The sequence below is a fragment of the Garra rufa genome, chromosome 21 (assembly GCF_049309525.1).
Source record: "Garra rufa chromosome 21, GarRuf1.0, whole genome shotgun sequence".
Taxonomy (NCBI): domain Eukaryota; kingdom Metazoa; phylum Chordata; class Actinopteri; order Cypriniformes; family Cyprinidae; genus Garra; species Garra rufa.
The window spans coordinates 28,831,965-28,856,895 of record NC_133381.1 but is presented as its reverse complement, the minus strand read 5'-3'; the positions used below and the strand labels follow the sequence as shown (position 1 = coordinate 28,856,895).

Sequence of the window (24,931 nt, the reverse complement as noted above, 5' to 3'; positions counted from 1 at the left end):
CATCCTTTTCTGTCCTGTTTTATTGTATTAGGAAGAGAGAGAGAGTAAAAAAAAAACAATTTTCTTTTGGGAATCCCAGCTGCTTGGCGCCAGTATACCCTCGCTACAATAAACAGTGCTAAATAATTTAGATATGAAGGAACCTTGGCGGGAAGCGCAGGAGTCATGGACTCTGCCGTGAACACTTGAATGTGGATCGTGAGCCCATCTCTGAAAAGAGGACATATTAATACTCCGATGGCTAACTCTCCCCTGTTCCTTGTCTTCACAGTCAGGTTCCACTTAAAACACCCCAAGCCTGGTTCCCGATCACGCCAACGCTGTCAGTCCCCTTACCAGAACTGTTTGTAATGAAGACAAAAGCAAAAACAGCAGGATTTGGTTACACTGAACAGGGTTGTAGCTCATGGTTTTCATTTGGAGGTTCAGACGAACCTTGACTGGGTAGTGCCGTTCTCCTCTGTTTAATACTCTTACACTTCAGATCTTGCCTACCTCAGTACCACCCCTCACCCCCAGACAGAAATTGTATACTTCGGTAGAAATTTATTTGAGGACCATTTTTATTCATTCATTCATTCATTTATTCATTTCCCCAAGAATTAAGGCATTTTTTGCAACAATATCCCTAGTAAAAAAGTAATGATTTTAAAATGCATTTTTTATATTAAGTATAATTCAAATCTATTAACATATTTACTGACATATCACTGGAGACTTACTGATATAAACATTTTAATTAAACTTAATTTGAAGTACTACTTATGCACAATGCCCATTTCTTAATATTAAGCCTAAAATATGTTTTAATGTCACTGTTGATGAGGATTGTATGATCTTTAAATGTGTTGCATTTAAAGACAGATATTATTTCTAGTGTAGTTAAAGTATACTTGCAATAGTTACACTTTAGAACAATCAAATATGCTCAAGTATATCTTTCGTTGGACTGCATTAAGTTAAGTGCATTAAGTACAAATTTAGTTGTTCCAATTTAGCAGACTTTAAATATACCAGTTTAGTATACTAAAAGTACAACTGGGTATTATTAAGTACATAATATGTAAATTTATTAGTAGTACACTAAGCATGAAATACATGTATTTTAAATACATTTTAGCATATTTATTTTTCACTAGGGATATAATTTCTAAAATAATGCTTTCAAACTGATTTCTCATACAGCCCTAGAACCCCACATGCCCTGCCCCGGTTTTGTTGATTATTATTGACTGTTTATTGCAATACTAATAATTTGCACATTTAATGAAGGGTCCATTGTTTACTTCCTGTTGACCAGGCTCATTGGAAATATGTGCCTGTGGCAACAGTTCTGCAAAATATTATGTTGTTTCTCAACACTTTTGAAGTGAAATGTCCATTGAGTGCCGTTAAAGCACATTCAGTTTTATCTGAAACTGATGAATGTGAATCAGGCTACATTTTATTAGGGTGTTGTTATACGCATTGTAGTAGTTTGAGAATTAAATGTCCAGTGAGTGTCACTAAAAGGTAAATGCTCTATCTATTCTAAATCTATCAGATAGTGGCAACAAAAGCAAACATTAGATAAAAAAGCATTTGCTGAAGCAAATTAATTGTTGTACCAGGTGATCTATTGAGAAAGTTTACTATTTTAAAATAGTTGTACATATTGAGCGTGTGTACCATTAATGTATTAAAATTAGAATTGTTGTAGGTAGAAGCACATACTTCCAATGAGCCTAGGTTGGTTATTACTTATATTTAAAAAAAAAATGCCTTTTTTGACACTATGTTCTATAACAGTTAACAAATTATAATCAGAAAATGTAATCTGGTTTAAAATAAATCCTGTTTTTAACATTACAAAAATAACAAGAAACCGAACTGAGGAAGAAGAAAGAAAGAGACGTGACAGAGTTTTGTATAGCTTATGCATCTGTGCAATCTAATGATTAACAGCTTTAGTGTCCCAAGCTGTCATGCTGAGTGGTTCTGATAACTGTTCTTCCGGCACGATATTCACTAAACATCTGATTAAAAATGACATGAATCAGTAGTGCTAAAAAGCTCTTCAGCACCCCGCTAGCTGGATTAGCCTCAACATGTGGTGCTGTTATACTTGGCCCAGTGCACTACAAGTGAGCAATGTACCAAATGGATTTTTAACATAAATAGAGATTTATGAGACAAGGCGTTAAAACATTTAAAAGAACATCTCTCAAGTGTCCTTTGTGTTAATAAATACAGGGAAATTAAATCCTAATGGCTCAGAGAACTTCAGAAAAGGGGCGAAGATGCCTCTTGAAAGTGTATAAATCAATTCTGCCTCTGCTAATTTTAACAAATTTGGTTAGCTTTATTGTAGCTAAAAGGGAAATGATTTTTACAACTTGTGTTTCCAACATTGGCCACTAGGGGCAATCACATAAGGATGTCAGAAAGATACAATACATTATTATCCTTGTAAGTTTTATCTGTTGATATCTCGATTTTAAATCAAACAGAAATGCTGGAATTACATTGAAAATTACTTTGAGAGTTGCCATGACTCATGCTATTCCTCTCATAATTGGAAAGTGGCTTTCCATGTGTTGTCCCTGTTTTTGCTTAGCGACTGTGGCGCCACCTTCTACTAGCTTAATACAGATGGACAATAGATGTAAAAGCTGTTATTGCCATTAGTTGCTTCCTCACCATTGACAGAATTTTCCATCTTTCTGTGTTTTCACCATTATATGGTAGGAGGCGCATCTTCTGAAAGAGTATTAAATCTCTGGATTAAAACACGTTGAAGAAGTAGAAACAAGCGGTTGCATATGTAAGCAGATGTATACGTAAAAAATCCAATCTGCAAACATTAAACATATAAGTCAAAACTGCCTAATGTTACGAAATGAAATATCGTCCCAGGAAATGCTGTAGGCAAGGCTCGAATTGAGGAGGGATGTGGGGATATGGCATCCCCCCTGTTGAAAACAATGACAAAAAGTATCCCCTCTGATTTGAACGATTCAATAAATCATTTATTAAAACAAACAGGGACTTCCTGCCACCTACTGGCAGTTTTATTGTCATATTTATTTATTTATGACAGGCCTAAACCAGCCAAGATGCCATTAAGCAAATTATTGTTTAATTATCAATATTAACCAAAATCCCTCTATTTCAGGCCCCAGAAGGAAAACATAATTTAATAAAGCTAATTTGTCATTAAATAAAAATATGTTTAAAAATAAGAGGAATTTTGTAATCATTGTGTAAAATTACCTACCTTCATCTGACCAAAAAAAAATAAAAAAATAAAAAAAACATTGCCCCTGATTTTTTTTTTTTTTTTTTTTTTTTTTTACAAATTGACCATTGGGTCTGTGCAAGCTTTGATGGAAGCGTTCTGATTCTGAAGCAAACAAAAAATGTTGTTTTAATTATTCTTTTATTTTTTTATTTGTCCACATTTAAGTGTTGAAAAAAAAAACAACAACAACGAAATGTTCTGTGGACCATATAGTTTAGTGAAACCAATCAAAAATGCTGGCAGTAGCTGGCAATTTTTATTATTATTACTATTTTTAATAAACCACTAGTTAACTAATAGTAAAATAATAGTAAAGCATATTTGAAGTGCACTACCTGATATAGCTGAAAACTTCTGTGTATTGAGTGTGTTTCTCATGGTTTTAGAGAAAGTTCCCTCTTGTGACCAGGAGAGGCAGACCGCTCAGGATGAGGCTCGGCAGAACCCGCGGGAAGCCATCTTCATCCCTGACTGCGGCCTGCAGGGCCTCTACAAGCCAGTCCAGTGCCACCAGTCCACTGGTTACTGCTGGTGTGTGCTGGTAGACACAGGGAGGCCCATACCTGGAACCTCTGCAAGGTAAGACAGAGACATTTTGTTTTTATGACAGATTTTGTAATTGTATCATTAACGTTGCCTGTGCCTATTATTTGCGCGGTAACCTCATTATTTATACGACATGTTTCTGGATGTGCTTGCATGCTCTAAACAGCTCAAAATGCTTTAAGTATTGCAATCATCAGTAATACAATCCAATGTGACTGATTAGTTTAGCTGTGGAACGTTATGACAATTGGCCTTCTCTCCAAACCACAAAGTCTTTATTTTTTCCATGAGTGAAGCTGTCAGTTCTGAATTTTTGTTTAGAAAGGGTTTAAATTGAAAGCATGACATGTCATGATGTGTTTCTACCCATTATGAGTCCTGATTTATTTTCCACTTTAGGAGATGTGCTCTGAATGTGTAAATTGCTCTCTTTTTTCTTTGGAAATATTGAGAAGGTTTAGCCAGCTGGTTCTCGCTGAACGAAATTCGCAATTTGAATTCAGGCACTGAGCCTACGCTGCCTCTGTACCATGCTGAGATAGCTTGATCTTTTGGATAGATGTTCTAGATGTTTCTGTTAAATCCTAGATATTTTGTTGTTCTTGTGTGGCTGCATTGTCATGCATTCTTATGTCTGTCTTACTCAATTTTGAGTGCTATTTTGTGTAATAAAAACCAGTGAACCAAATCTAATCGAACAATGAAATCAAATACTTAGAGTTTGTCATTTCTTCATTTGTTTGGATAGCTGTGTTAACTGTGTTAACTTGTATGGCCAATTTTTTTCTGAGGGCTTGTTACAGTGAGTGCCAAGCTCTGCAATATCTACTAACAATTAACAAAGGAAATGTGCAGGATGCTTGTCCGTGAAGATTTGGTTTCCAAGTCAATCTCTTTGGTGTTCAAGAAGTTGATACAACATGGTGTTCTGAGTGGTCGTAAGCACGTTTCTAAGAATTTGCTATGAGGTTGTTTCTTGTTTGTTGCCTACTGACTCAAGTCAAAAGAATCCCTAAGAGTCCAAATTTGTGTGATATTCTGGCCTCCAGATGCAGCTTGAATGACATACTGAAAAAACTGGGAAATTTTTATAAACATTGTAACTCAGTGCTTCATCTTTGTGTTCTCCATCAGGTATAAGAAACCAGAATGTGACAGTGCAGCTCGTTCTCGAGACTCGGAGGTGGAAGACCCTTTTAGAGACAGAGATCTGACAGGTGAGCAGAGCACTTGACATAAGGCCTTTATTAACTCCCGAAGCCATTTTGAGCATGTTTTAAAATATTAAAACCCATTCTCTAGTTTAAAACTTTACATTCATGGTAACTTAAAACTCACATGCTAAAACAGTTTGCTATGTAATTACTGTTTGTGGTGGGGATTGTTGTAACAGTTCATTAAAAATGTTACAACCAACTCTCCAATCACATCTTCTATTTGTCCATTAAATGCTCTTTAGAATGAGAACATTTTTCCCCCTAAAACTGACTAACAAGTAGCAAATGGTAATGGCTATGACTGAGCTTGTTTTGTTTTATGTGCAATAATGATTGTTATTGCTAATATGTTTCTCTCCACTTAAATAGCTTAAATCACACATTTCCATTTAAAAATGATTTTCAGGAAAGAATGTTTTTTTTTTTTTTTTTTTTTTTTTTGTTATTAAGATCGTTTTTTGCCTAGCAATCAAACAATTGTTTGACTTACATGACCTAAAGTAGCTGTTTCTCTAGTCTAATTTGATTATTTGCATTCATGCTAACTTAAAACCCACAGGCTAAAACAGTTTGCTATGTAACGGCTGTTTGGTGTGGGGATAGCTGTAACAGTTCATTAAAAATGTTGTATACACAACTCCTTATGATGATTTCAATGAGTCTAATTATCCAATCACATCCTTTACTGAGGCAAAGTCATGTGAGGTTTTTGTTGCACACCAAGGGATTTATGTATAATGTGTTTTCATATTAGTTTATGTGTATCTTCTTATTGGAAAAAAAAAAAAAAAACACTATCCGCCTCAAATGAACACATACATTTATTTTGTGCATGTATAGAATTTATGTGCATCTTGACATTTCCATCCAGCATTTTTTATGTGATATTACAAAATTCACATAAAAATAGGTAGATGGCAACACAGCTATTGACTGAATACAGTACACACGCACACACTCACACAAACACACACAGCAGTTGTTTTTGTGCTAAATTTAATGTCCTACAATTAATAGATTACACTGTTCGCACTGTTACATTTATCCCCAGCCTGTGTTACAACTCACCCCAGTAGTGGGGTAGGTTGTAACAACGGAACTCTTTGTATTTGATATATTGACTGTGTTCGTCTGAATGAACTCCATATTCCATATTTAGTCTATGGACTGTTTAATTAGTTTGTCATTCATTCTTTTTTGTTTGTATACATATCATTTTGAAAATGGTTTGATGGTTCCTTTTCCAATTGCTGTTTAATACAGTGCACCAGTCATTTATTAGCTTTATTAGCTATTAGCTTTGAGATTATTTGTAAGCTACCTCTAGTTGACCAACTTTTTCACTATTTGTAATTTCTCTTCCAGGACAATTTTGTCCATTTAAATGCAGAGAACATTTTCCACCCTAAAACTGACTAACAAGTAGCAAATTGTGACTAATGGCTATGACTTAGCCTGTTTTGTTTTATGTGCAATAATGATTGATACTGCTAATATGTTTCTCTGCACTTAAATAGGTGTTTTATTGCACATTTTCATTTTCTTGATTATTTTGCTTACAAGAAGTCCATGAAGTTCCTTGTATGCTTGCTAATAATGTTTGACAAATGGTTACACGATCAAGTACAAGAACACGCAGCACCACATGTTAACATTTAAAGGTTGTTTTCCCCCTGAAATATTAGGCTTTCGCTCATTCCAGTTCGTTCCTAGGTTTCTCGCTTCTTTCCCTTTCATTTAGAATTTCATTGTAACTCCTTTTTAATTCCCCATCTGGTAAGTTTACAGAGTAAAACATGGCTCCTGACTGGGCAACAGATGTGTGGTGTAGTTTACGACGGTGTGGACCACTGGGGAGGACAGCAGCGGGGGGCCGAGAGGTGCTGTCAATGCCCGGGGGATTTCAGTTAAATTATTTTTATGTACTCTACTTGAATGCTACCTGGCACCAAAACAAAGAATCTTGGTTTCATCCTTTCAACACAGGAATGTAGAAAAAAAGAACTTTGGATAGACGTACAACCATTTCCACAGGCCAAATTCCACTACAAGACCTACCTGTAGCATCAGGCTAGAGTGCAAACAAACAAACTCAGGCCTAATCTACACGGCCTTCCAATAAACATGTGCCGAATGCAATATGGGAAGTTTGACAAGATGAGTCTGATTCCATATGTTCTGATTTAACACTTGGGCTGAGAAGCACTGAGCCGGCACGTCATCACACTCGTCCAAACCTTAGAGATACTAATTGGAGTCACCTGGTGAGCCACAGGGCCCCACCTCCCATACTGCCTTGAGCTAGCAAAATTACTGTGAGGAAAATCAAGAAAGTTAGTGGGAATGAGGTAGAGGGTATAGCACAAGAAAAACCAAAATGAACCAAAGTGAAAATGTAAGCTGATATTATTTCATTACATACTTTTGTTTAAAGTTGCCCTTTAAGAGACACAATTAAGGCCTAAACATTGACTCAAGTTGAGCACACCATTGCAGCCAAGCATCTGGGACAGTTAAAAATGCGCTACCCAAGGTGTTCAGCAATGTGCCATAAAACTTAACGGGGCTGCGGTGGTCTGTGAAAGTGCCCTCGTCACCTTGTCGCTGTACCTTATTGCTACTTTACATTTCACACGTGCACTCAAGCGTTTGGAAATGCTAACATCTTTTGTATTGCATATTATGTTGAACTGCTAGAATGTTAAGACTGATATCAAATGTAACTTAGAAATACAACTGTATTGGATTATGTTGTTTTTTATTTGGTCAGCCTAATACTTCCCTGCTAACTGTGAGCATAATTGAGAACGAGTTGGTCTGAAAATATTTTAATGTTGAAATATCTCTTTCGTGTGCTGCTACAAGTACAAATGGGAATGATTGTGGTTATGACAGTCTTCTTTTAAATGTTACAGGATGTCCAGAGGGAAAAAAAGTGGAATTCATAACCAGCCTGTTGGACGCTCTTACTACTGACATGGTGCAGGCTATCAACTCACCAACCCCCTCTGGTGGTGGGAGGTAAGAAAGTAATGTGTTATTAACAGATTTGTGACCCTGGACCACAAAACCAGTCGTAAGTAGCACGGTATATTTGTAGCAATAGCAATATGCATTGCTAAGAACATTTGGACAACTTTAAAGACAATTCTCTCAATATTTTGACTTTTTTTGCACCCTCAGATACCAGATTTTCAAATAGTTGTATCTCGAACAAATATCGTCCTATCCTAACAAACCATACATCAATGGAGAGCTTAGTTATTCAGCTATCAAATTTTTATGGAAATGCTTTTTCAGTGCTTAGAAATGGATGACTTTTTCTGATTGATTTTATTTAATTGTATGTAATCATTTATTAACTTATCTTGGTTTAATCTACTTTTATTCATGAGCCAAGGACAAGTCTAGTCTTGATAGGAACCAGCAAAATGATGAATTAGGACCATGTCTTTCTTATATTCAAGTGTGGCCAAGGACATGAGTTCAGTGTCTGAACACAATGTAATTCTACGAGATTACATTTTTTATGTGTTTATTTATTTTCCAAGTCAAAAGAGGTATCTTTAATGTAATAAGACAAACACTGCTTTGTCCGTAAGTTAAAAAGAAAGATGGAAATCATAAAGGAAATTTGAAACTGCCCAAGTATAATACTGTAATCTGTATCTCTTCTCCTTAGCCATTTGCTCTCTGTCTCCTCTCTCTATTTTTCAAATTAATCAACCAACATCAAAAAATTTTAAATGGAAAATATATTTTGCCTCTGTTGAAAGCACGTTACAGTATACCCCTTCAACTGGGATTGTTTCTGCTCCAGGTTTGTTGAGCCTGACCCAAACCACACACTGGAGGAACGGGTGGTTCATTGGTACTTTGCCCAGCTGGATAATAATGGCAGCCATGATATCAATAAGAAGGAGATGAAACCCTTCAAACGCTATGTGAAGAAGAAAGCCAAACCCAAACGATGCGCCCGGAAGTTCACCGATTACTGCGACCTTAACAAGGACAAGTCCATCTCCCTTCAAGAACTTAAAGGATGCCTAGGAGTCAATAAAGAGGGTGTGCAGTTTTTTTTTTTTTTTTCTGAACACATTTATGATATAAAACCAGGTACTCTGAAGGAACTGGAGTGATGGTGTTGTGCTTTGGTGGAACCACATTTTGTGGCGGTATTACGGAAGTTACTTAATTTCCCTTGGCACTTCCTGTTTTATTGAATACACAATGGTGTTCCTACCAACTTCCAACCAGTTTCCAGTTTCACACAGTGAGACTTCATATTTCGCCATGTAAATTTATTCTTCCCAATACTTAATTTGTCATATTTGATACTTTATATGAAACCATATGACTTTATATCTCACATTGGGACTTTATATACTGCAATGTAATACTATAGCCTGCAAATTGCAACTTAACTTAAAATATTTGTGACTTTATGTCAAGCAATATGACTTTATAATCTCACAACTGTAATTTCATACCTCTGAGGTGGAAACTTAGCCTAGTATACTTACTCAAACTCCAGACAGCAGTGACTGTACAAAATGAGTCAAATACTGGCTCTGTGAAATTTGTGTGAGAGTCAGTAGTTCCTGGCTACTGGAAAAATGGTGGAATAATTGATAAAAGAAACACTAGTCCGGGAAAACATGTTAGTCAGATGCTTTTCTTCTTATTATTAACATATGTCTTTCTTGTATGTTCTTCTATTTGCAGGTAGCACTACAATCAGCAGCAGTCAGGGGACAAGGCAAGGGACAAATTTGTTCAGTAAGGCCTGACTAATTGCTTTCGCACTAACAATTGCCTCAGCAGCTGCAGAGAGCAGTAATTGTAATAGATTGACAATATGAATAGAGTGCAATGTAGTAAACAATATAAGTCTTGCCCTTTTATGATGGAGGTGGCCACCCACATTGTGTCTGCTTTTGTGTGTGCATGTATTCTTTGTGAGCTAAATTCAATAGATGATTACTTTAATCATAGTTTTTCACTGTAGTCAGGGTGCTATATGTAATTGAGTCAGAAGTAAACTATTCTCAGTGAATAACCAGAGAAAAAAAAGTAGATACAAAGAAACTGACATCATTATTTAGAGTAACTTGGTGGAAAATTCACATTCAACCCCTAGAGCCTGAAGAGTGGTCATCTGAGTGAGGAAAAGGCAGATCTTTGCTCATTTGCTCTTTTTTTCTATAGCCAAAAATTTATTTGACAACGAAGTGCAAATTGAAATCAAAGACAAATATTACTTTAAACATGTTAACATTTAACAGAAACTTTTCTTGTAAATACCACAGCTCTGTGAAATATCATTACAGTAAGTAAACTATGGTAATACAATGTTATGAATTCATAACTCAAGTTTTCTTGAGTATTTACATTATTTTTCTAAAACGATTTAAATATATTTTGTTTATGTTCTGTAAAAAGCTGATTAATCTCATATGTATTAGATGCATTGGTGTGTTAATTGGTGAAGTTTGGGTTAGTTTACCCAAAAATTCAAATTTACTCATCCTCCAGGCATTCTAGGTGTATACTGTATGACTTCCTTATTCCAGACGAATCCAATTGGAGTTGAAATTGTTCTGGCTCTCCCAAGCTTTATCAGGGCAGTGGTTGAGTGTTTCTCTTTATCAGTCCAAAATAAGTCCAATAAAGTGCATCCATCTGTAATAAAAAGTGTCTCACATGGCTCCAGGGGGTGAATAAAGGTCTCCTGTATTTAAAATGTAATAATCACTTTAATCTAGCTTGCACAAACTGTCATACACGGAAGCAGTTCCAGGCGGATGACGTACTGTAAGAGTCTCATGAAAACCAACATTTGTTTACAGGAGCAAAGGAGGCCTTTATTCACCCCCAGAGCCATGTGAGACACATATTATTATGGATGGATCCTCTTTATTGGACTTGTTTTGGACTGATGAAGAGAAACACCCACCCATTGCCATGATAAAGCTTGGGAGAGCCAGAACTATTTTTAAAATAACTTGATTTGTCTGAAAGAAGGAAGTCATACATTTAGGATGCCTCAGTAAATAATAAGCTAATTTTAATTTTTGGGTGAACTAACCCCTTAAGCCATGTTCACAGTAGGCTTTGAGCACACACAATATACAGACACAGAGACAGTAATATAATGTCACTCTCCAGTGACTTTTTTAAAACATGATTCAACATATAATACATACATAATTTCAAAATATGTTATCCACATCGCCACAATCCTGCAGATATAAAGTTTGCGTTCTTTTAATTCAGCTAAAAGCGCACTCTGATCTTCTATTGGTCACACATCTTCACGTAATATGAATTTGCAAAGCAGAGTTCACCAAACCTGATGTTTGGAATTCAGCGAAAACCCAAATTTCTTCATGTGAACTTTTCATTTTCACTTTCCCGTATTTGCATGCATATGAATAGAAGTCAATGGGATGAAAAATGTAGTGTTACTGGCCCTTTTATTAACTTTTAATTAACTTCAGTTTGTTCAGTGTTTGTTCACTGTTCTTATTTATATCACACAGCTGAAACAGGGCAAACACTAGATTTAATTATCATGATGCACATGTTTCATCTTGACTTCATTATTAGTGACACTAACAAACATTTTCATCTGTGATTTCACCTGAGCTGACTTCGATATTAATATACTATAATAGGTCTAAATAAATTTGATTTTTGCCCCCAGAATGGCATGGTTAGGTTAGCTAAGTGGGCCATGTTAAACAGCCAAAACTTGACTCTTGAGTTGGAAGCAACTTCTAACCTCAGATAACTGGGCCGGATGGTGTGGCACGCCACAATCCACCTGATCCTCCTCTGATCGAGTTAAAATAATGCTCCATCCCATCATTAGCTGCACCAAAAGTTATGCCACCCCATCACCGGCCAAAAGACTAGCTACTTATGTTACTTATTACAAGAAAACATCCCATTTAATAGCTTTTGTTGGACAAAAGTTGCAGGTTTGGAGTTACTCGCTTCTCCTCAAACACATCATTTGTTCTGCTTCATAGATAAGCAATGACAAGTGCATTAGTAGGTCTGTAAAATGTTTCCAACCTCATAAATCTAGTTGGAGAATACAGCTTCCAAAATAACCACCAGGAGTCACGACCCCAGGCTTTTTTTCTCTTTTCCGTTTTATATCACAAAAAAAATATAGCACTGTCATGGCTTTGCTGTATATTAACAGGTTATGAGAAGGAAAGTGTGGTTTTAATATTAATCCTGATGTGCTTCTCCATATCGGCCTCCTTTGGTTTGTGGTTCTCTAAAGTGGAACTTAAGGGGAGAAATTATTTATCTAAATGCTATAATTCAGTGTGTCCAGACCCACCTGTTTCTCTTTGCTAAATTACAGTGTGAGGTTTAATTCATTTGGGCTCCTGTGTGTAGACGCTCAGAAGTCATGCACAGCTTTATAACTGGTTTGAATAAGACTTTGTGGCACCATTTGCTTCACATTTGATTACTGGTAGTCTTCAGTGAAATTTTCTTTAGAGCCACAGAAAAAATGCACTTATTTGGAAGCAAGACTGTTTATTTGAAATGATGGCAAATGTAATAGCTCTGAGACCGAGACTGTCTCACTCGTGGTTTTTTTTACCGTGTCGGAGACAGAGACGCAGAGCAGAAAGCAGAGACGTTCTGTCTCATAGCACGATGACAAGTCACCCTCGCTCCTTTGCACTCACCGTCTGACTTTGGACTGTTTTTGCCAGCCATAATGTTTTGCTCGTAGTTAGGTGTTTAGCGTTTGATGACAGGCTCGCTAGCCCACTAGCCTCGTTTCTCGCCAGCTCGCTCTCCGACCAGTGGGATTCCCTTGTTATTAGTCGAGTAGCTGCTGTTTACCCTGGCTTGTGGGTTCTGGTAGCCTAGCAGAGACCCACCAAGGACCCAGTGAGGGCTGAGCTCATGTGTTTACCCTGGCGCTGCCCATTTCAACCTAAAAACAGTGGCCGGGAGCGGGCAGAAAGTTAGGCCCAGTGGACCGTGACTAGCACTGCCAAGATAAACAGCTGCTTCGTTTGGAGAGCTGAGGGGGCTTCTCCTGGCCACAGCCAAAGAGTTTGCTTTTCAACACCCCCTTCCAGTGTACACGCTCGAGGGTTGATGAATTGAGCCAAGCTTCTGCTAAAAGACAGTTTTATGTCTTGTCACTTAAGTGTACTGGAAGTAAAATTGATGAGTCTGATGTAGTCGCGATTTGGGACCGTGCACTGCCAAAATATCTACGCCGCAATGAGAGCCAGTGGACATTTCCTTCATCTGGCTGCGGCTGTTTGACAATGAATGTATGACAAATTGCTACATAATTTATTTAGCTACAATACTGTACTTGCAGTTTACTGCAGTCCAGGCACCAGAATTATGTCTTAAAAATGTTGATAGTTCTCTTTACTACATCGTAAGCAGGGTTTATAAAACTGAGGTTTTCTTACTGATGGCGTTTAAATGGATTCACAATATGGGCACATTCATTATTAATTTTATGCCTATTATGCTCAAAATTTATGCTGTTAATATTTCTAGTCTTGTCACATTATATTTTACACGAATCCTGTTATAATTATGCATTACATTACAGTAATGTAATGTTTCAGTTCAAAATGACAAAATTAGACTAGGTTTATTAGTTTGAATCCCTGATTTATTCCAGTCATGCAACATTTTTATAGTTAAACAGCATGATCCAAGCTACCTAAAACATGGCAATGCTTTATATTAAAAGGGATAGTTTACCCAAAAATTAAAATTCTGTCATTAATTATTTACCCTCATGTTGTTCCAAATTTGTAACACCTTTGTTCATCTTCGGCGGCCTTACAGATTTGGAATGACATGAGGGTTAGTAATTAATGACAGAATTTTAATTTTTGGGTGAACTATCCTTTTAAACAATCACATAAAAGTATGGTTTATTGTTCCCCTAACTGACCTGATATTTTTCCAACTGTTTAGTGAATTTGACTTAATATATTATATTTACAATCACAAGTTGTGTTTAAAAAATTTAGATCTTTGCTGGCTCTGGATGATCTAGTTGGTTCAGCCAGGCCAAGTTGGCTTCCAACTCAAAAGTGTCCAAAACCAGCCAAACCTGACCAGCTAAGACAAGTAAAGCAGACTGATAAAACTTTGGTTAGATTACTGTGTGTGTTTTATTTATTTATTTTCTCAGAAGCAGTACATTGCAATGGAGCTACTTCACACTTTTTTGGTAAAGATGCATGATCATGGTCTTAAGTTTTCAAGTTCTTCAAGTTCTTTCGTTTCAGCTTTTTAAAACCATTGGCTTCCTTTGAATGGTCAGCACTATTCAGCACTAGACCTCTCAAACACAGACACTGTAATTGCTAGTTGAAGCACCAACCTTACGCCTCAAACTTGTGACAGATAAAGATACTACCAGATTGCAGTGACTCATTTCATCCTTTTCTGGCAGGGACATTAAGACAGTTAAAGTGTAGTTGCTTAGAGTTCAGAGTTACTATAGTGAGGTCCCAGATTTAAAAAAAAAAGTGTCTATTCAAATATATTGTACAGGCATTCTTTTCATAATATGTAAGAAACTCAACTAAATACATTAGACTCTAATGCGCTGTTTAACTTTTATGCCTTTGTTGGAAATTAAGAGGGCTCTTAAAACAGGGGTGGGCTATCCTTCCAGGCTAATTGTTTAAGGACTAATACCACTATATGGGACCCACCTGCGCTGCACATTTATACAGATTCTACCAGTACGTTGTTATTTTGGTACTTCCTCTCATTAATGCAGTTGAAAGTGTTTTAGAAGCATATTTAAGATTGTTTTTGAGCATCACGTGGTAAAAATACCCAGTTGCTGAAAGATGGACAAAACGTACAGTAAATGTCAGACTGAAGAGGTTTTAGTGAGCTGGAAAATATGTCAGTTTGTTTGCTTTAATTTGACAGCAGACGTGAGGCTCGACTCGCTCTCGACTCTTATTTCTGGCGTAAGAATGAGGCTTTGTGTGTGCGCGCCATTAGCCTTGTGAACAAGACGCTTTAAGCATCTGGCTGGGAGAATGTTGCAGACACACTGATTTGTTGCATCTTAGTCATTTACGATAATTATGGATGACATCATGGACAGTGATGTTTTCTATGGAGTATGTAAAAAAAGAAGCAGACTGCTTGCTTGGGAAGTTTGGCACTGACTGGGAGTGAATCGCCCTCGCTTTTTTAAAAAGTATCCATCTTCTCTGTAGCCTTTTGTATACAAGCACAAGTCTAACTTAGGTTTATTGTATGTTTAGATTATATAGCATTTGCTTTCAATTTCCTCTGTTTTTGCAATGCAATTTTTTTTTTCAACTAATGGGTTGTGATCCAGAAATGTAGGTTGCAGATCTGAGAGTATGTAAAAAGAAAAATTCAGGAGGAAATGGAATAACACTTAGGCATTTTCCATCAGAACCAATGTCCACATTATTGGGTCATTGTTGGATTATTATTGAAATATTTTTTTTTAAGACATTTTTGTTCATATATAAATACTTCATTGGGTTGCAATTTAATGCCTAATAAATTCTTAACCATGACCAGATGAAAACCACTATGTTGTATTCTATATACTCTGATTTTTGCAGTAAATTTGTGGTACCCATCTAAATGTTGTAGAAATCATTTTTCAAATCAGCATCCGCAATGCCTTGTTGCACACCTTTTCTGCCATTGGGCACTAGTCCATCGTTCCAGGTTTCCAGTGTTCAGCCAAATCAGAGATCAGCAGTCAGGTAAAGCAGCTCTCAGACACACTGGATCTGGTTTCCCTGGTCTTTATCAGATGAGGGGGACGGGGGTGAGCAGGGAGAGGCTTTGTGTCCTTAATGGCACAGTCATTTCATCACTTTACCGCTCTGAAAGAGTAGAGGCCAAAGTGGACCCTTTTTCTGGTGCCTGTTAATTACCGAAGGGAATTGGGCTTTTGAGGAGAATGAGCACACAGACACTGAGAGCTAAAAGAATTCTCCAAGCTAACAGACAAACAAGACAAACTCTCAAATTCGGCCTAAAACTGCCCCCACATCGCCATTAGATATAAAACTTGTGACCACACAAAAACATAGCTATGTTTCATAGGAATGCTTGCAGTGACAAATTTATAATACCATCCATATAATATGTGTTTCAGCCAGTGTCGGGGAAGCTAACTTGAAACTGTAGCTTATAAAAATAAAAGCTAATTTAAAACAGCTCAACCACAGTTAAACAAGCTACTCTTTTGAAAAAGTAATTATCTACATTATAAACTAATAGCGAAAATTTGCAAATAACACTGAAATTTATTAAGGGGGCAATTATAGATCAAGAATAGTTCAAACACAGGTAAACAACCACATTTACCAAACTTGTTGCTATGGTGCAATTCATTCTGACATTAAAAACAAATTGTTTTTATAATTATAGTTGTTGGACAAAGGAGCTTGCTATTGAAGAATGGTAGTAAAGACATTGCTTAAAGGAACACTCCACTTTTTTTTGGAAATAGGCTAATTCTCCAACTCCCCCCAAGTTAATAGGTTGATTTTTTTACTGTTTTAAAATCCATTCAGCCGTTCTCCTGTTCTGGCGATATCATTTTTAGCATAGCTTAGCATAGATCATTAATTCCTATTAGACCAATAGCATCGCGTTCAAAAATGACCAACGAGTTTCAATATTTGTCCTATTTAAAACTTGACTCTTCTGCAGTTATATTGTGTACTAAGACCGGCGGAAAATGTAAAGATGTGATTTTCTAGGGCGATAAGATTAGGAACTACACTCCCATTCCGGCATAATAGTCAAGAAAGTTTGCTGCCGTAACATGGCTGAAGCAGGCGCAGTAATATCACGCAGCACATCGCAGCACAACATGACCAACTGCATGCACAGGGAGTGTTCCTTGTTGGAAGTTACCTAGCTGGGAACTAATTTCAGGCGCTGCGTGATATTACTGCGCCTGCTGCATCCATATTACGGCAGCAAACTTCCTTGACTATTACACCAGAATGGGAGTGTAGTTCCTAATCTTATCGGCCTAGAAAATCGCATCTTTACATTTTCCGCCGGTTTTAGTACACGATATAACTGCAGAAGAGTCAAGTTTTAAATAGGACAAATACCAAAACTCGTTGGTTATTTTTGATGCTATTGGTCTAATAGGATTCAATGATCTATGCTAAGCTATGCTAAAAGTGATATCGCCAGAACAGGAGAACGGCTGAATGGATTTCAAAACGGTAAAACTCAACTCGACTGTTCCTTTAAACAGTCCATGTGGCATCTTGTGACTTGAACATGGTAGTTGTGTTGCTTCTGTGCAGGGTCAGAAAGCTTGATCAATTTGATCAAAAATATCTTAATTTGTGTTCTGAAGATGAACAAAGGTCTTACAGGTTTGGAATGACATGAGCTTGAGTAATTAATAACAGATTTTTCATTTTTGGGTAAACTATCCCTTTAAGGAAGTTAAAAACTTAGTCTCTTTTGTGCCACCTGTGGTTAAAATGTAAAATTGCAAACTTATTTGCACTGTTTTATGGCAGGTCTATCACTCTACTCCAAGACCCACTGATATCAATAAAAACTGCACACAAGATAATGAATATATTGTCTGAGCAAGTAGCATGCAGTATTTCGTGCCATAGTAGTTAGACCTTCTATTCTTTACCATGAATCTGGGTAAGGCAAAACCACTGATTGTTTTTATATTAGCTAAATAATAAAATTGTACGGATTATTAGTCCACAGAATCGTACACAGTACTCAATTATACTTAGCGCAGACTCTTTTAGTTGATTTAGTCAATTGACCTTTTTATTTACTTAAAGCATGAAATAAACACGAATGAACAATAGAACGTACTTTATTTTGACCGTAGAAAGACGTCAGTAAACACACTTTTTCAAGTTTCAAGTCCACTGAAGTTAATTTACTCTCCTGTCTGATTTGTTTGTCGGACAAAATGGCAGATTCGGCATTATTATTGGTCAGATCGCCTGTCAATCAAGCCGTTTGCGAAGGGTTATTTGAAACCCAAACGTTCTATCAAATTCCTCCATTTTGTAAAAACACTGCCAATGTTAACTCTTGTTTTCCTCCATTTTGCCGCTGTGTATTTTGCCAAGTTTAAATTTTGCTTGCATGTCTGTAACGGAATCTGTATTTCTTTTTCCACACCATTTAAACACCGTCTGGCTGAGTCTGCTACAGTAGCCCCACCCTAAACTCTCACTCTTGGCTGTGTGGAAGTAAGCAAATACATAGGTTGACAGGCAGGTAAGACATACTATTATATAATTGGATAATCATTTTATAGTCCTGAGCCTTTCACAGTAGATATACTTTACTTTCTGACCACTTTCATTATTGATCCCTATGCTGCAAAGTAATTTTTCACCAAGCCAAAAGGTTGCTAATATTTATAGGTGCCTGGGTATGCCTACAGTGTGTGTTATGTAAAATTGATCATCATTCATAGTGTATGTGTTCAGACTATATAGCCAAAAGTATTGGGACACCCCCTTTCAGTGTACAGGTTTGACTACTTTAGTAATTTCCATGAGTATAAATCTAAATGTTTAAACATATAATGATATTCTAGGGGATTGTGTGCTTCTGATTTTGTAGCAACAGTTTGGACGGGAGCATTTTATATTCCTCTGTGCCTCTGTGTATAAGCCAAAGTTCTAAAAGAAATGATTGATTCAGTCAGTGTGGAAGAACTTGACTGGTCTGCATAAAGCAACGTCTTAATCCCAGCTGAACACCTCCAGTGACTTTAAATGCAGACCTTGCGCCAAAATCTTCAAAACCAAAAACCAATGATTTGTACCTACATTATATGAGCAAAAGTATTCGGACACCCCCTTCTTTAGAACAGAAAAAAGCACTTTCAAAACTGTGGCAACAAAGATAGAAACATAATTCATGTATTTCAAAATTGTAGTACTATTTCTGTTACAACAGTTTTGGAAATGTCTAAAATGACTGTACCCATATGTACAAGTCATTGGTGTTTGGTGATAGGTTTTTGGCTCAAGGTCTGCATTTAAAGTCACACCAGAGGTGTTCAGCTGGAATTAGGACTTTGCTTTCTGCAGTCCAGTCAAGTTCTTCCACACTAACTGAATCAACCATTTCATCTTGAACCTTGCCTTATATACAGATGCATGGTCATGTTAGAATAAAAAAAGGGTCCTGTCCAAACTGTTGCTGTCAACTTAGAAACATACAATTCCCTAGAATAGCATTATATGCTTAAACAATTGGATTTGTACTCATAGAAACTAAAGTAGTCAAACCGGTTAATTCAAAGAGGGTGATCCAATACTTTTGGAAATATAGTGTATGTCTTGATTTTTTTTTATTTGTATTTTTATTTTATTTATTTATTTATGTTTGCACAAATTAGGCAGTTCACAAGGTGGCAACACTGGTTTAGACTGATGTTTATAGTTAAAACAGAAAGAAACAATACACTACTGCAAAAACAATAGATGCCTGCATTGATGGATGCTTGTGTTAGTGGGTTAAGACATACCTGGCGTGCTAGTTCAAAGACAGTTTTAAGACATTCTTATCAGTCATAAGTTCTGAAGAAAGATAGCACAGGCACTGGAGGCTATGTATTTAGCTGTACACATAAGTTAAACTTTCTACTTTAGTTTGTGTGTGTAGTAAATTCACCATAGCTGATACAACAGGTCTATTCCTTTTGATTGAGCGTCCACCTGCATTCCCCTACCCCCAAATGCCTGCTGTTGACCTCACACACACATACGCACACATCTGATGGACTCTCCAGGGCCCGGGACCCCCCTCTGCCTGTCAGACCCTTCCCCCATGGGGAAGAGGAGGGGGTTCTTCACTGGAACTCTTGTACTCCCTTCCACAGCAGCCATCTGCAAGCAATCTGTCCGCTTTAACCATCTCCCCAGTTCCTCAGACTATCTCTGATTGATAGCCCCAAAAGGAGTCTTACGGCCCAAACTCCGGACACCAAATGTCCCCGTTCCCAGTGCCATCATGATCCAATTACACGGCACATAAGTCTGTTATGGTTTATTGTACAGTACATGGCGTGAACTAAATACTCTGTCTTTGTGTCGCATGTAGGGTTTATGTTAGGAAAATAACCTTTTTTATACCGAAAAGTATCAATTTGCATAAATCACCAATGATTTGTGATCTAATGTCAGACGTCCCAACCTCAAAGGCAGAATGGATAAGTGAGAGAATTCAAGACAAGAAGGTAGCAGTAGAGAAAGAATTACACATCAGCCGCAGAGGAAGGATCTGTTTCCCACATGACTTAGCAAAGAGAACAAACATGGCCTCTCATCCTCCCATCCACATTAAGATGCTCACATACACACAGCATATTGTAAATGAAGTCAGTGCATTATTGAAGCTGACATTGAACATATCATCTTGAATGCGTTTGGTACATCTGGAGATGTTCTTCTCGCAGACAAAGCCCACACATCCGCAATGGCAGAACAATATGTTGTTTGCCCCATATCTCTCTTCCTATTTGTCTTAAGTGTGTGTGTGTGTGTGTGTGTGTGTGTGTGTGTGTGTGTGTGTGTGTGTGTGTGTGTGTGTGTGTGTGTGTGCGTGTGTGTGTGTGTGTGTGTGTGTGTGTGTGTGTGTGTGTGTGTGTGTGTGTGTGTGTGTGTGTGTGTGTGTGTGTGTGATCGCAGACAAGATCTAGGGTGCATGTATGTGCGCATATGTGAACGTGTGCATGCATGAGTGCAGATAATCTCAAGAATGCTGCCGTCTTGTCACGCTATTGCTGTGTTTTGCCGCATCTGTAGGCCAGCTAAGCTCAGCGGAGACACCTCGCCGCTCACCTTTCTCACCAAACTGTGTCTGTTTTCCAGTAGGTCGTCTGGTCTGAAGACAGAAAGTTCCAGAAGATGAGGCAGTAGCACAAAGCACGCGGGAAGGCATCTGTTCACTGCTGGAAGAGTACAACGAAGGATCTGAGAAATTATTAAGAGGTTCCTTAAGAAAAAACAAGATGAAAATGATATGGAGCCAAAATATTTGCACTTTCTCCTCCCATTGTTAGACATTTTATTATGTCCTTTGTTTGTGTTGTAAACGTCTTATTAATATGACTTAAAGATTGACAAAAATGTATGTCAGAGAACACAGACTGTAAGTGTGAATGATTACCTGCTTCCATCCACATTTTCAGCACATCCACGCTCACCGCTAATCCAGACAGTATTATAGTTGTGTTTGAATGAGACATTTTTGAATGTCATTTCTAAAATTAGCTTGTCTTTAAATGCCTCTTCTGTGGTTTGCTGTTGTTTTTGATAATGTCCACTCAACCATTGTGTTTGCTCCTTTGTTCACCTTGGCAACGGAACTAATGGAGCATTGATAGTGAACAAGAAATGGAGCGAAATCGTTTCTGTCAACAAACATTAGCTACGGTCCCTCAAATCTGCACCTCAGGACACTGTATGTACATGTAACCATCAACTGAGAATTAGCAGTAAGTTCCACATGGTTCGTTCAGAAGCCAGAGGTCAAAAACACTATCACACAAAATTAGTTTGTAAATGTCACGAAACACTTCACTTAGCTTTACTTTTTCTTCAAATGGATTATTCAGTAAGTACATGGTGTGTCTCACATACTGAACAACTGGTGTTCTGTTGTTTTTTCACAATACCTTTATCAAACCTCGAACCTTCAAATGACAAATAGTACAATAAAAATGGGTGTTCTAATTGCTATAGACTAATGAGTGCACAGAACTAGTCTAATTTAGAAGTTATTTTCATGAGAAACTTAATTTCTTAAGTTTACCTTCTTTCCATACATCAGTTCTACCCGAGCTGGCTATTTGCATACACTTTTTTTTTTTGTACTATGGTATTCTTTAAGGCAGTGTTTTTCAACCTTTTTTGAGCCAAGGTACACTTTTAATTGAAAAAAATCGAAACTGTAAAAAAATGAAACGCTGTAGCCTATATTAACAATATACAGCCATTCTTATCAAAGTGTCTTGAACAAGAATCAAATAAATACAAAGAAAAAAGTATTTTATGATCTTTCATATTTCTTCTTCTTTCAAATAAAAAGTGCAATTAACAATATACAGTAATTCTTATCAAAGTGTCTTGAATAGGAATCAAATAAACACAATGAAAACAGTCTTTTTGATCTTTCATATTTGTACCTACTCAGTGTGAAACCTGGGCCTGTTTGGATGAACACAGAGCTGATATAAAGATGATAACACAGACACTCGACAATGGCATATTATTCGCAGACAATAACTTATTAGTTTTCAAAAAATATTTTGGACCAATTAGGTGAAATTGAATAATTTCCCACGGCACACTAGTGTACCGTGGCACAGTGGTTGAAAAACACTGCTTTAAGGTACCTGGGAGAGACGTACATACCATGGTAATCATTCAGTATCACTGAATATTACCACTTCTTTATTTTAGGATTTCATTTTCTTCTCTTGCTAGAAGAGGATTGCATAAATCAGGAGGTTTGTGTACGTCTTGCAATAATTCAGTGTAAACTATGTTTTTTTTTTTGTTTTTTTTTTTGCAAAGTCTCTGAGCTTATGCCCTGTCAGGTGTGATTTATTGTTAAGCATCTGTGTTAGCTGGAGTGTGTTCAATAGCAATGATTTGTTTCAACTGTAGTTATGCTGCAGGAACGAATATGAGAAAAGGGTAATTGATTTCAATTGACAAATTGTTTGGATGTATTTACACTGACTCAAAGTTACCTTCTATGTCATCATTGAATGGGCTTTGGAAATGGTAATTTTATTGTTGATTCCAAAAGCAAAACTTTCAACCTCTTGCAAGAAAACAATACAATTAGAGATATAAATATATTTACCCCTTATTTTGATGACTATATCTTTCCACTTTATGAAAGATTTGTGTTGCTCATTGTGTTTGGTCTTTTTTTTTTCCTGTTTATGTATGTGTGTGCATGTTTGTGTGTGTGTGCGTGTGTGTGTGTGTGTGTGTGTGCGTGCGTGCGTGCGTGCGTGCGTGTGTGTGTGTGTGTGTGTGTGTGTGTGTGTGTGTGTGTGTGTGTGTGTGTGTGTGTGCATGTATGTTTTTTTTTTCTTATTGACATGTACTTGGAAGCCATTACTTTGGCTTAAAAATTAAATTAGTCAAGTTGTAAATATTTATCATACGTGCTTTTTTGGTCTTTTCTCCAATTCAGTCTTAAAACAGTGTTTAGCAAGCTCTGAAGGGGATGTCAACATCAATTAGATTATATTGTAGAGTAAATTGTAAGTAGGCTGTATTGCTCTCTTCATAAAAATTTGGTTGTTGTTGTTTTTTGTTTTGTTTTTTTAAGCCTGTTCATCACAATGTAAAAATGACAGCCAGTGACAATACACACACACACAAAAAAAAAAAAAATCTAACTGCGTCTGCTTGTTCATTTTTTAAACATTTTGTGATTATGTGCATCTGGTGCTCATAGGAATTCAAATCATATATTCCCTTTTGAAAAAAATACACTTTAGCATACTTTTAAAAGGATTGCTCATTATGGACACAGTATACTTCAAAATAATACAATGAAGACTGTAATATTTTTAGACACCTAATTGCATTTGCAATTAAATTGAAATGCATTATAGTATTTAAAAATTTTCCATTATAGTATTTTCATTAAGCATGAACAGTCATGAAAGTGTGCTCACAAGTATATGACAATATATGTGACCCTGGACCAAAAAAACAGTCATAAGGGTAATTTTTTTTAAAAGAATTGCGAAGTTGTCCAAATGAATTTCTTAGCAATGCATATTACTAATCAAAATTTTTACGGTAGGAAATTAACAGTTTTGATCATTTTGACTCATACAATGTATTTTTGGCTATTTCTACGAATATACCCATGCTACTTAAGACTGGTTTTGTGGTCCAGGGTCACATATAATACAAGAGCACATTTAATACAATTAAGCACATATTTTAGGGTTAGATCATTTCAGAACAAATACCTTTGTGTGATATTTGTCATCTAAGGTCAAAGGTCATAAGATAATTGCAAGCTGGTAATCCTTTGTGAAAATGGAAACACGTTTCAAGGTAGGAAAGCATCAAGGCACATTTGAATCCAATGTTAGCTTCACTTCCTGCCTCATGAGATACTTTCATATGGTCGATTTGCTGCCTTTAATATCCCACAATCTTGTGCATTCCATTCCGTGATGGTTGAGCGAAAAAAGATGGCATCTGAAAGTTGTGTTTGGTGGACAGTTTGTGTGTAAATGTATGTTTCTTAAAAACTTTTTGCACTTCTGGTATTATTTCTAGCAAGAAATCAGTAAATAGTAATTGTCCCACCCCCATTGGACTGTTTGTGTTGGTTTCTCCCTTCTGTGCCCATATATGGTTTTCCTGTTCCTGTCCTCGTTAGGTCCTTATTAATCACCCACACCTATCTGTGTATCATTATTCTGTCTTTATAAGTTGATTTCAGTTCAGTGTTTGTTGTCAGATCACAAGGTTACGTGTGTGTGTATATAACTTCCTTCTTTCAGACGAATGCAATCAGAGTTATATTAAAAATAATACTGGCACTCCAAAGCTTTAGAATGGTATAGACAAGTGTTTCTCTCCATCAGTCCAAAACAAGTCGATCCATAATAAAAAAAAGTGCATCACATGGCTCTGAAGGGATCAGTAATAGCTTCTTTTTGTAATCTGATGTGTTTGTGTAAGAAAAATATCCATATTTAAAACATAAGAATCACCTTAATCTAGTTTGCGCAGTTGTTCACGGACTTGCTGCTTTGGGAAGAGGCGTGGCAGGACTGAAACGCTGTCTAAGC

At 36.8% G+C, this 24,931-nt stretch overlaps 1 protein-coding gene across 1 annotated transcript in view; it reads left to right on the top strand.

The window, feature by feature from the left end:
• The window catches only part of smoc1 (SPARC related modular calcium binding 1), a 34,321-nt gene extending 12,490 nt beyond the window's left edge, over positions 1-21,831 (top strand). Inside the window, exons 8-13 of the mRNA XM_073826586.1 lie at positions 3,667-3,859; positions 4,961-5,043; positions 7,959-8,064; positions 8,864-9,108; positions 9,769-9,802; positions 20,964-21,831. Coding sequence (XP_073682687.1) covers positions 3,667-3,859; positions 4,961-5,043; positions 7,959-8,064; positions 8,864-9,108; positions 9,769-9,802; positions 20,964-21,003 — 701 coding nt within the window. The 3' untranslated portion in view covers positions 21,004-21,831. The remainder of the gene's footprint in view (positions 1-3,666; positions 3,860-4,960; positions 5,044-7,958; positions 8,065-8,863; positions 9,109-9,768; positions 9,803-20,963) is intronic.
• Positions 21,832-24,931: the final 3,100 nt, after the last annotated feature.